Raw genomic sequence first — 13,768 nt, 5'->3', positions numbered from 1 at the left:
ACTGATGGGAATGGCATGCACCGCAACAGTGAGATTTTGTGCTGAGAAAATTAGCACTGCCTGTTCTGAGAGGCCACAGGTAAGAGCTCAGGCAGAGCACAGAGTGCAAAGCTATAAACAGACTCATAAAATAGTTCAGATCGGAAGGGACCTCTGGAGGTCATCTAGGCCAGCTTCCCAATCAAAGCAGGAATAATTTCAAAAGCCCCGAGCAAACTGACCTGGGCACTTCCATAAACTGAGGCTTCACAGCCTTAACAAGCGACCTGCCCCAGTACTACACCACTCTCACTCCGAGTTTTTTATGTTGTGTTTTGTTGGGTTTTTTTTTGTTGGTTTTTTTTTTTTTTTTGCTACAGCCTAGTTAAACAGCCTGGCATGAGCTGGATCATTTCTGCTGCTGGGCCACACTGCTGCGGCTCCCACTCAACCTGCTGACCACATACATGCCCTGGTTCCTTGCTGCAAAGTGGCTCCCAAACCACCCCCTGTGCAGGCTTCCAGTGCTGCCAGGTCTTGGTCAGCCCTGAGTGTATGATGCTGAATTTGCTGAATTTTGTGAGGTTCCTAATGACAATTTTTCAACATCTCCCTGAACGGCAGCTCTACCCTCCTGCTGTACAGCAGCTGCTCCTCCCAAGCCCATGTCACCTGCAGCCTTGCTGTTCACGCCTTCCACCTCGTCAATCAGGTTAACAGGAACATGACCAGCAGCCTCTGATACAGCATCAATCCCCAAGAAAGCCTCTCCTAAACAGCTGTCATGTCAGCTGTTAATTGTTGATCACTGGATCTCCACAGTCAGCCAACTCTTTCCTTAATTTGTAGACACATTCACCTCATCTGTATCTTCTCAGTTTGGCTACCGGGATACTGTCAAGAGACGTCAAATGAGTTTCCGAAATTTTTCACTCAAATATAACCATCACTGCCGCAAAACCTGTCATCCAGGTTAGATACTATTAGCTCTGTTAACCAATCTGCTATGAATGTGGGTTTGCTGTTTTTCCTTCTCTCCTTCCCCCACTTGATTTTGTGGTACATTTCACTAGCCCTCTGCTACTGCCGGTGTTCATTTTTCCCCCCTGCCCGCCCTCAAAATTGCTACACAACCTACGTTTGCAAACATTTAATAAATACCAAACCAAAGCAGTGGCTCATAACAGAATGGCATTAAAGAATAACTAAATAGGGTTTGAGGGACTATAACCACTGTACTGTTATAAATGTCAAAGACATTAACAAAGTAGTTTTAGAGACTGAAGCTCTAAGATACTTAGATTTCTAAATCCCTTGAAACAGCTTGAGTTTAAAATGCATACATACCATTCAGCAATGGTATGGCACCTCTGCTTAAGTTCCACAGTGCACGCAGATGCAAATATGCAGAAGAAAGTTTGTTGTACTTGATGGCCTTTTTTTTTTTTTTAAATCAACTTGGAGATGGCCTTCAAGGAGGCACTTAAAAGCAACTTAATGCATTGCATACTGCATCATTCAACTAAATGTCTGTTTCTACCCACATGAGGGCTTTCAGAAGAACTTAAACAGTCAAATTCCAAGTTCAAGAGAACTTGGAGATAGGTGTAGGTCTCCAAGAGAAACACCACATCTGGATTTAATTGCTCATCTCTTTGGTATTTTAATGAAGAAATTCCCTATTAGAGAGTACAATTAAGAAGTACTTATATTAAAAAGTGCAAAACACATTTAAATCCTAATGATATTACAGACTAAGAGCTCAGTCTGATAAACACACTTAATAAAGAGAAAGCAGTTACCAAGTTTCTAAATGAAGTCTCACTAGATACAAAAGGAAACATTAAAGGGACTAATCCCCAACTACTTAAGTGTAATACTGACTTCAAAACTACCAAAAAAAAAAAAAAAAAAAAAAAAAAACCAAGTTCCATATATTATGAAACTGAAGAGGACCACCACTGTTGTCCCATAAAAGTAATAAATCAAAAGAAATGCCAAAATTGCTTTTCTGAGAACCTTTCTTTCTAAAACACCACCCTCTTGATTTACTATTTTCTACCAGTCAAGAATATAAACAAGTGTTAACAAAACTAGTCACTGCTAGTCACAGTCCTCTCAACAGCCTGACCTTATGTCTGGGCTGCTCTTTGAAAACTCTCCTATAAAATCAAGTTCTTCTTATAAAAAGTATTGGAACTCTGTTCCCATCTGTTAAGCTGCAGATTGCCATTACCCAGGGAACATCCACTTGCCTCTCAAAAACTGCAGCTTCCACCATGTGGTTCTGCTGCTAGATACCTGAGTTCTGCTCTTGTTCCCATAGATGGATTACTCAAGGACAATTCTTACTATCCATCCGTCTTCTAAGATCAGAAAACAGTCATTAATCATTGTCTTTTCCCTGTCACCCAAGGAAGAAATACTCACAAAGACCAAAACTAAGTTTGTCTGGTGATTAACTGAAGAAGTAGCGGGTTTAGGTTTCTTGACTGTAGTTACACTGAGACTACCTAATTTTCAATGTTAATGTTCGCTCTATCATTTTTTCAGCACTGATATTTCTTTCTTCACAGGAATTATATCAGTACGTTTACTGACTCAATACGTAATCATATCTAAGAAGGTAAGGAGGTATTACAAGCTTTATAAAAAAGAAAATTAAAAATCCCCTGCTAATAAGCGTTTTCTTAATAAATATGGTTCTATGTCAAGTTCTGTAGGATTTTTAACATTAAAGTCTGGAAGAATTATGTCAAGCTGGTAACCACTGTGAAGTTGAAATTAAATACACGTAATCACAGCATTAGCTTTCCTCCACTCTTCACCCCATTACTCAAGACTTCAAAAAAAAAAATTAGATACCAAAAGAAAATTTTGAAACTGACATCTCTTGAAATATCTTGGATAAAAAAGGTTATCCAGGCCTCTAGCTTTAGCAATTGCCATTTTAGCATGCATTCAAAGTATTGCTGGAAAGGCTACCATCTGAAACAAATATCCTGTATTCCTCTTACAATTTTAAATGCTTTTTTTTTTTCTTTTTAGAATATAGAAGAAATGTAAACAGACATCTAGTATCTAAAGTAACTTGTTTTTATTCTTCACATGGAAAATCATGGCAGTTTTTCCAGCACTGGATTTCTCCAGATTGTTTGGCTTCCTGAACAAACCCACAAACTATAGGTGTTTTATATAAGTTAAGGAGTATTTTCTTTCCACTTTCTGATGTGAACATCTAAATACATCATTCCTGAACATTTCACATTCATTCCAATTTGGTCCGTTTATTCTATCGCTTGTTCACATGATTCCCCTATTTTCAACTTCATTAAACTGAACTTTTGAAATAAATAGAAGTATTGAAGGTCGGAAACTAGAAAGAAGTATTGGAAAGAATGCCAAATTCAACAACACCACAAGAAAATTAAATTATTTTGTAACTGACATTCTAAGGGTGTATTGCTAGACACTGAAAAAAAAATGTACAAAAGATATGCCTTTTAAGATGCTCCTTCCAAAACCTAAGGAACATGCACACTGAATTTTATGTAAAATGTCTAGACTTTTGGATGCCAGTTGATTTTCTGCTTGAAAAATAATATATGTATATCTGTGTGTGTTGTCAATCACTAATATGGTCGCAATTAAGAAAAATGTGTAGAGAGAAGTAAAGATCCAGGACAGTATTTGACTACTTATTAGGTAAGAAGAAACACCATTCACATTTACAGCATAAATTACTAATGATGTGCTAGAAGAGCCATAGTAAGAAACTCCCAGGACACACTTTATCTGTTTCCTTTACATCAGGCCAAGCAATACAAAAACGAAGTGCAGCAAGGACACGTCCTCCTCTATGTGACTAAGCTGATGCAGCTGGACACTTGTGAGAAGACAAGTGAACCCAAACCACCTGTTACAGACAATTTGAAGGTCCTCATTATTGACTTAGAAGCTTAATAGCTTTATGAACTGAGGAAAATAATTTATAGAAACTTAACAGAAATGATAGGCCTAATTGGTGTAACTTGGAAATGGTACCTAGGAAGACAGAGGTAAAAATACATGTAGTTGAGGACAATGTTTTAAAAGGCAAAGGAAATCTGTACTTTCAGTAACAACACAGTTGAGCACCAGGCTGACATCCAGGAATCCAAAGGTTGATTATTTGTTCCAAGCGAAAAATACTAAAGAATTTGACAAAAAACATTTCAGCAGAGCTCATGGAACAAAACTATGATCCAGTTAAAGCTATAAAAGAGCCATGGGAAAACCAAATCCAGTGCAGACAGTATTTGACTTCAAAAAATGAAGAAGTAACAAACATGAACATTAAATGGGTAAATCTGAAACAGGGACCAGATGATGGAATGAAATACAGCTGCTGGGAGGAGAGATGACAGCAACAACCACTTTCTGTAACTGAAACACAAGACAAGAGAAATACATAAACGAAAGGCATGAGAAAAAACTACAGGTGGAAGAAGTCAGAAGATCTTGAAAATTCATTCTCAGGGAAGGCAGGAAAAAAAAAAAAAAAAAAAAAAAAGATATTCTGGGTATACAGAATTCTGCCAAATTCTCCCTCATAAAATGCAAAAAAAATGAAAGAATTGGCTGCCCCTAAACCAAGCCTTTGGGTATAGAGATAAGAGTCTTCAGCTCTCATCTACTTTCGTAACCATCATATTTACTTTCGTAACAGGAAAAAAATACATACTGGTTTTTAGTTTTTTGCTTTGTGTTATGTTTATAAAAATCAATAGCAATTCTTGTAAAGGAACCATTTGTATTTTTAGTATCCCATATGATTAAATTGAGGAGGTTTGATCACTGTTGAAACATCTTTGGCTTCTCTTACAATAAACTACCATCCCCAAGGCAAAGTTACTCTTGATGTAATTACAGAAAAGCAGCAGATCAAAGGCACTACAGTTGCTTTAATTAACAAGATTATTCTCTGCTGCAGTTCTTGTCTCTGGTCGTGCTTCTACTAGCACTTAGTTATCCATAGTCAAAAGGATGTGGCCAGCCTGACACTGGCTTTTTTTTTTTTTTTTTTTTAATTCCAGCAGATCAAAATGTATGCCTACTAAGTTGGCCAAGCACAAAATAAGTGGCCTAAAAAGGTCAGTACTCATTAGTCTGTTCAGAATATAATAGGAAATGAATAAATGCCTTCGAAGTTTAGCCAAGCAGAAAGAAGTAGCATTCAAGTCAGTAAAATTTTCAATTCATCAACAGCACTGGCACCAGTCATTACTGTTAATTCAGGACAAGGAAACAACAACATGATATATTATTATAGATACATTAACTACTAATTGCAGAATAGAAATAAACTGAAACCCACTGAACAATGCTTAGTTTGATATTTTATATTTCAAACCAATACAAGCCACAGATTTTAATATGCACACTACAGTCATTTTAATAAAAGTGTGGCAAGGTTAAAAGAAATCACAGGCACTGAACTTGGGAACTGTACTAACGCTTGGTCATTCTTCTCGCTTACCTATAGCATCTCTTCCTAAAATGTGATACAAATTACATGCATCAATTTCAGTCCAGCTTCAACTTTACCTGTAGTTGGTAAATTCTACACGTACTTTATTTCTCAGTAAGTAATTCCAGGAGTCCCTCCTAGCATGGTTTAAAACTCCTTTATTTGAGAGTTTTCTACTAAAAAAATAAAAAATAAAAACTTGAGACATATTCATGTAAGAAAGATAAAGGTAATTCTTAACTGGTAGGGACTTTCAGGCTTGTGCATGCTTCCTTTCCACACCTACAACTCCACTAAAATTTCTTAACCTCTTCAGAAAAGCTGACATATTATTTACTGCCTAAATACCTCTATTGCTCCAATGACAGGAAAACCTACATAATCACTTAAAGTTGAAATCACTGCAAGGCCAAAAAATAAAAAGTTTTCACAATACTTTTTTTTTTTTTTTTTGCATTTGTAAAAATAAGTGTTTATTGTTTAACTACCCTGCATTAGGCTATAAAACCTTTAAGGAATGTTTTTGCTTAAATGCGCAAATGTTTAAGCAAGAGACAACAATAACTTGTTGATTCTCAGCTGGCCAGTACAGCACAATCAGCTCAAGGTCTGGGGGCTGGCTCAGGTCTGGCTACAAATACATAAATCAGGTATCAAAAAGAAAGCTGTCATGGCAACAGAGCGCTTCCCCATGCCACTCGTGATAGCTACAGGGTCAACAAAGAGCCAGATCAGGGTCAGGCACAATTTACACCGAGATCTCTTCTCAGTTGCTTAAGCTTATGGAAACTGGAACACATGCACATCTCTACCTCTCTGTATTAAATTACATATATATTTGAAGCGATTTACGTACACAAGAATAACTAAATTATAAGAATAAAAAAACAAATATTTTACTTTCACAATAGTGAGGTGAGAAATCTTTGCCAACACTTCTAGCTATTTTTTGAAGAAACACAGCTTGTGAGTGGCAAGATTATATTTTCTCTAACTATTTAATCATGCTTATCTGTGTTGAAACTAGTTCACAAAGGCATTAGCAATTCACCACTTCAGGGAATGAATGCTGTGCCCACATTTTGGGCTACAGTTTAAAAAAAATCACACATGCAGATATTGGATCAACACAAATGTACAACCGAATTGCAAACGCACGGTGTTTTCTGCAAAGTAATCACAGAACATCCCAAACTGGAAAGGACACACGGGAATCATCGAGTCCAACTCCTGGCTCCACAGAGGACCACACAAAAATCAGCCCATGTGTCTGAGAGCGTTGTCCAAACACTTCTTGAACTCTGTCACTCTCTGTGCTGTGACCACTGCCCTGGGGAGCCTGTCCCAGTGCCTGACCACCCTCTGGGTGAAGAGCACAGAATCACAGAAAAAGTTACAAGAAATGAAGTTAAGCTGTAGAGGCAAAACTCCATGAGGATTTAATACTTGTGGATTCCTTCAGTTATAATGCAACAGACGAAACAATTCAGCCTGTTTGCTATTAGCAGCTGCAGCTAAGGACAGCTGTTTTAAGGACAACTTCGCCACCGTGTCTTCCTGCTGGGCGCTGCCCTCCTCCCCACTGGAAAAGTGAGCAAATCTTCCACACACATGTCCAAATGCAGACTTGAGATTTAAATTCTTCAACATGATCACCCCTCACACATGCTGTGTTAAGACATATCAGCAAAATGCAGAATACTATTTACCAAAATACCTTCCTCATCAAATGCTGACACTGCAGACATTTCTGAGACACTGCCACATAAACTCTGGTACGTGGCATCATCGTAACGTAACCTCTGACTGTGAATAAGGAAAGCTAGGAGGTCAGTTTCATGTTTTAGAAGGGCTATCTCTACAGGTTTTTCGCTTCATCTCAGAATTAAATTTTATTATTTAAAACTCGTTATCAAAAACTTTCTGTATAAATAATTTTATAAGTAAATGTTATTTATATTTTTATAAATAACTGCATTTTATAATTAATTTATTAACAATATTTATCGCATTGTTGTAGTGCTCTGGATCTCCTGATCAGGAAAGAGATGAAGCCTTCTTCAGACAACTAGACAAAGCCTTACATTCACAGGTCTTGGTCCTCCTGGGCATTTCCTGGTATCTGCCGGAGGACTACAGCCAGGCTCAAGCAATACTGACCTGAGTGCCTGGATGACAACTTCCCAGCTCATGTGATTGAGAAGCCCACAGGGGAAGCTGCTGTGCCTTGTAGATACAAACAAGGCAGAACTGCTCAGGGGTGTGAAAGCTAGAGGCAGCCTTGGCTGCAGTGACCATGAGATGGCAGAGTTCAGGACCCTAAAAGAACCGGGCAAAAAAGTGGGGCAAAAAGGATATGTATAATCACAGCATAAATACATACTGTCCGGATTTAGGAGTTTTTGAAAGTGCTAATACTAATAGTTGTAATATAAAATAAAATAAAATAAAGTAAAATAAAATAAAGTAAAATAAAATAAAATAAAATAAAATAAAATAAAATAAAATAAAATAAAATAAAATAAAATAAAATAAAATAAAATAAAATAAAATAAAATAAAGTAAAATAAAGTAAAATAAAATAAAATAAAATAAAATATAAAATACCCTCAATGCACTTCTTAAGAACCTAGCATAGTAAAATCCATTCAAGTTATGCCTGTCACCACGCATATTTCCTTTTCTCAAAGCAAATATAACAGGAAATGCATGAAGCTTTTGAAAAATATCTTACATTGCAAAACAGTCAGTCACGTCTTACAAGTCAAGAACCATAGGAAAATATATAGGTTTAGTTACATAAGCAGTTTATTTAAACAGTGATAAGCAACCAGTATTTTCAGGAAGTAAAAAATTGCAATATGCTTAGAGCAGTGAAAATAAATGCCTACAGCTCATACTTTAAGAACATCAAAGAAATCAAAGGCTAAGAAGCAATTTATGCACAAGGCATCACTAAAAGAATTAATGCATGCTTATTTCGCTTTCTCTGATATTGTTAATTAAACATTAAAATTCATGTTTACACTTAAATACCTTACCGATGTGCTGTAAAGCAGCTGCATATATTTACTTGTGTTGAAGAACGATCACATTACTTTTTCTCACTCAGTATTTGTAGGACTCAATACGATTATTAGTACGTATTGGATACTTATGTAAGAACGTTATATTTTTCTCAAAGTATGAAGTCAGACTGTTCATTATCCAGACATGTCATTATCCGTCTACTGACCTTAACAGATTAACACATAACCACATGGAACACCAATTTTAAGTATATGTAATATTTTAGATATAGGCACAGGGAGCAATAGCATTAAAGGATTAAAGTTCTTCTCTCTCTCTCTCTTTTTTTTTTTTTTTTTAAACTTGAAATACAAATACTGTATCACAGCATGTATCATAGTAGAACCTAAGAAAACACCACCAGCTGTTACCCTAATTTTACAACAAAAAAGTCTTGCAAACATACAGGAGTTTCCAGTAGAGATTTCAGATTGCCCACAAACTGAGACCAAGCAATGCCCAAACATAGATCGTAAATGATTCTCACAGTTACATTTATCACTCTTGCACAACCAAATGTTTTTTTTGCCTAAAAGCACAACAGGCATTCAGAAAAAGAACAAGCTTTGACCCACGCTTTCAAATTGTTATGTGGCTCCAAGACTGTCACACCACGTCACATCACACCAAATTGTGTATGGATTCTATTGTGGGGCTTGCTTTATTTTGTTACATACTAGCAGAAACTTGGATGGTATTCTGAGCTTATTTTCAAAGTAAAATATATGGGAGCAGGGATTCAACTCCTGGAGGTAAAGTCAACCTCTAAGTCTGCCAAGGAAGCCTTAAAAACTGACCAGATAGCCATCAGTGACTCAAAGTTAATCACCACTCACCTTTTGGTTTTGGCAGGCAAACAGAATATTTATCAAGTTGTAGCCTTAAGAATAGTCCAGCTTGAAGTACACTGCACATACTTCTTTTGCACCAGCAGTTTGCCATCTCTAACACCATTGAAGAGTAAGATCATTTCTCACAATCTCTTTTTTTTTGTAAACAAGCCATTCCACACACTTGCACATAAACACACACCGCAAAAAAAAAAAAATACTTTCAAAATGTAAAATTTCTTTACAATATTTCTTTTAAACTCACCATCATAAGCTATCACTAATGCCACCACTTTCTCTGCTACCAAAAAAAAGCTCTCTAAAGCATAATACTTACGAACACTCCACTCCTTCAACATTTACAAGTCATTCATTTTATCTAAATTGAAAACTTACCTACCTTATTCCTCCTACATCTCCTTTTCACATCTTTACTGACTGAGTACTTGCGAGGAAGCTGTAAGTCAATTGTCTTGCCACATCAAAAAGTCAGTCTCCATGAGGGATCACCAAATCATGCTTAAGAAAACCCATTATTCTACGCATTTGTGCTTAATTCAGACTATCACCACTACAAGTATGGAGTACAAATACTCTTAAATCACATCCACTAAGGTGCTTTACAGGAAAAAACTATTTTAAATCTACTTTTTCAGAAAAATTAGGAATTCATTTAGAGATACTTGCCCCCAACTATCGTTCATGGTAATATTCAGGGTAAAAATAACATTTCACAATATGTCTTCCCATGACATAGCCTAAGTTGCCTAAGTGTTCACTTTTACTCCAAGCTGTGCCTCAGAATGCTATGCTCAATGAAAACCATGTTTTAGTTAAACTGTTCCTGGGGTAGATGATGGAGAGAAAACACAGAGACTGATTGCACAATGCAGTCTGTCATCACAATATCCATCAAAACTTTTTTTTTGTTTTAATTTTACACTCATCACTCTCCTTGTTTCTTAAAAAGCACGTGGTCTCTTTATCCTCCCTTCTTTCTGTCCTTGCACTTCTTTTAGTGTTCTTTGCAACAAGTAGATCTCATTTAGTGCTCTTTAGAAAGCCAGTGTTTTAACACTAAATGGTGATGACAGACTGAGTAAATACTTTCAATCATTTTTTACTATGAAAAAAAAAAAAAAGACTCCTATTCTGAAAACCATTTTTGTATGTGACTCATCAGAGAGCCTGTCCAGCACTGAAGAAAACACAGCAGAGGTTGTGAAACACACTGACAAAATAAACAACAATCAGCAGCACCCCACAGGCATCACAGAAGAACTCAAGGTTAAATGGCTGAATGACAGTAGGTTAACTCTCATTTCACAGTTCCTTGGCCCCTCAGGACTAGAGGTAGCAAATGTGAGACAACTTAAAAACCTACCACAGGTAAAATTTCACACAAGCAGAAACTATAATTAAAAATACAGTTAGGGAACACTCACAAAATTCTGTGATTTACATGGGAAGAACTAGCGTGTCTTTTGCAAAAGGAAATGCTGCTTTTTCAAGACTACTGAGGACCTCAGAAACGGTCAACACACATGTAGAAGAGGGTGTTCTACTTCTTAAAAACCAACCTGGAGCTTCCAAAAGGCATATAACAAAATCCCTTACCCAAAGGTTACCAAGAAACTATGCAGTCACAGCATGAGGAAGAGTCCTCACCAAAATAAACAGAAACACATTACCCAAGGTGCAAATCTCCAGCTCACTTACACCTTGAAAGCTGCGTGCAAAAGAAGAAGGTAGAAGCCAGAATCAAAATAAACTAAAAAGGGTAATTCTTCCAATTTGGGTTTTGTAGGCCTGAGGTGTCTTTTTGCCAGCAAGATGTTGTGGAAACAATAATTTTACATGGGTTCAGAGAAAACCGCGGCACGGAAGCTATTAACTGGGACATATTAATCACAAAGCCAAATCTGGCTCAAGAAGCCCCCTGAGCTAAAACTACTTGAAGACAATGAGAATAGCAAAAGGGAAGTCATGTATCTGTCCAGTTTTCACCTTGGCCATCAACCATTACCCATGTTTGTTTGTTTTTTTTCAATATCTAACTTTACATTTACACATGGTATGACTGACACTATGCATACCTTTGCAATGTAGTCGAATTTGGATACAGCATCAGAATGTTTACGTAGCAGATCTGCTAGTAAGTCTCATCAGCCTTCATTTAAGGAACATTTACAAGACCTGTTTACAGGAACCTCACCAGAAGTGATCTCCTGAAGTTTCAAAGAGCTTTATTTTACAGTGACAACACCTACACTTCGTAAAATCAGATGCCTATTTGTTTTGCCAATCAACAGCAACGCATCAAATAAATAGAGGTATTAAATAATATTTTATTTGGTGTTTTTTGCACAAACTTTTTGCCTCAGCAGCCACTGAGGTACTGCCCACTCCCTCCACCAGAAGGATGTAGTCGCCGTCCCTGGGGATGGCCAAGGAGAGGTTGGACATGGTGCTTGGGGACATGGTTTAGGGAGTGATAGTGCTGTTTGGGGGATGCTTGGACCAGATAATCTCGGACGCCTTTTCCAACCCTAACGATTCCATGAAATCACAACAGCAGCTCTCACCCAGCGCCCCTAAATCCACTAAAAGCCCCGCTGCCCTCCCTGCCAGCAGCGGGGACGCCATTTCCCAGCAGCTGGCTGGGGAGCAGCCCCGCGCGGCACCCAGCCCCGCCGCCAGGCGCAGCCTCCGGGCAGCGGGGCGGGGCGGGGCGGGGGCCGGCCCGCAGCGGCCGCCGCCATCTCCGGCCGTCCTCCCGCTGCCGCCGGCTCCGCGCCGCGCCGCGCCTCACCTGCAGCGGCCGCACTCCGGCCGCCTCTCGCAGCGCTCCACCGGCAGCTCCCACAGCCCCGCGCAGCACTCGCGGTCCTCGGACGGGGACGGGGACGGGGACCGCGACGGGGACGGGGACGGGGACGGGCCGGCGGCGCTGCTGCCGCCGCCTCGCTCCATGCCGGGGGTAGAGGGGGGCCGCTGCCCGCTGCCGCCGCCCGGGGGCGCTGGCGGTCGGGGAGAGGCGCCGCGGCGCCGCCCGCCATTTGCCCCGCCTCTCCCCCGCCGCCCAAACCTAATGGCGGGCAGCGTGAGGTGGGATTAGATCCGCGTGCCCTCAGCCAGTGCAGCCGAGCCAAGGGTTGGGGCTGCCGGCCCCAAATGTAAAGGAAATAAAATTTGTCGCCAAAGCTGTTGTAGTTGACCCCAGAAAGCAGCTGGAGCGCAGTAATTAGCGAGTCTGCATGCAGAAGGTCCTCCCCTGAAAGTATCGACTTCGAGTTGTCCCCATGTTGTGCACGTTAAACATCACTTTCACATATTTACATTCTTCAGAGCCATTTGGTATAGTTTAGACTTGATAGTACTAGGTAACACACACAAGATGTTTTCCATTTATTTGTGTATTTATTTATTTTGTAGTTGCATACAATACAAATAAATTAATTTTCTTACTACTAGAATGCGTTTTAGTCAAAAGAATTGGTTTTCTGCAGTTGGCTGTAAAATTTGAGTGCAATAAACTGCTTCGCGAATTTAAAATTATAAAGTTATTTATTACAAATATTATATGCTACCTAATACGGGCTTGGGGGACAACAGATGTAAAAAAGGTTCAGTTTTCCCTTAACTGAAAGATGGCATTGTCACAAGACACGTTGGTATAAAGTGCAAAGAATTTATTTTGGCTAATTATTGGAAGTAGGGCCATCGTAGTGGACAGGATTGTTGAGTTAGCCCAGGGTCATCTTCACACTTCCAATTGCCAAAAGGAGTCCCCATGCAGTGCTACTGACAGGAGCCTGGACACATCTTCACAGCTTCCCATGGGAGTCCAGAAATAGCAAGTCTTGTGAGGATAATCAGCTTCGGTCATAAACTTAAAAACAAACCAATGTAAACCCTTCTAGTCTGATACACACACAGAATAAAATTAATATTCTGACAGATGCGTAAAAGAAATGTAATAATAAAGGTACATGGGGTGACTTCATTGATGAGGGAATGGGCAAATGTAGCAGAGAGAAGCCACGGGCTAAACAGACAAATATAGCTTTTCTTGTATATATCCATCTGAAGAACAAAGTGGGCAGTTTAAAACAAAGTAAAATGTTGGTACAAGACCAAGCTGGGATAAACTGCCCATGCCTAAAACATATGTCTGAACTTATAGGGTTCCTGTTTTCAGAACACTGCTGTTCTGGACTACAAACAAAAGCAACAGGAATTTAAAACCAGTCCAACCCTAGTTTTTGTGGGTGACAGAGTTAGTGTTTGCTATATACACATTTTACCAGAACTTAACAGACCAGTAACTTCTGTAATTACAGGCCAGCAAACTACGAATCTGACACCAAATAGTTATTAA

At 38.9% G+C, this 13,768-nt stretch overlaps 1 protein-coding gene across 2 annotated transcripts in view; it reads right to left on the bottom strand.

Moving 5' to 3' along the window:
* The window catches only part of DTWD2 (DTW domain containing 2), an 89,898-nt gene extending 77,503 nt beyond the window's left edge, over positions 1 to 12,395 (bottom strand). The window contains exon 1 of one of the 2 annotated variants that reach the window (XM_084503745.1): positions 12,200 to 12,395. In XM_084503745.1, the coding sequence (XP_084359871.1) occupies positions 12,200 to 12,360 (161 nt within the window). In that variant the 5' untranslated portion in view covers positions 12,361 to 12,395. Of the gene's footprint in view, positions 1 to 11,483; positions 11,617 to 12,199 lie in introns of those variants that run through there. The other variant, XM_084503746.1, reaches the window with a different exon arrangement.
* Positions 12,396 to 13,768: the final 1,373 nt, after the last annotated feature.

The sequence above is a fragment of the Aythya ferina genome (assembly GCF_964211825.1).
Source record: "Aythya ferina genome assembly, chromosome: Z".
Taxonomy (NCBI): Eukaryota; Metazoa; Chordata; class Aves; order Anseriformes; family Anatidae; genus Aythya; species Aythya ferina.
The sequence above is the reverse complement of the archived record's forward strand: the minus strand, read 5'-3'. Positions and strand labels throughout refer to the sequence as shown.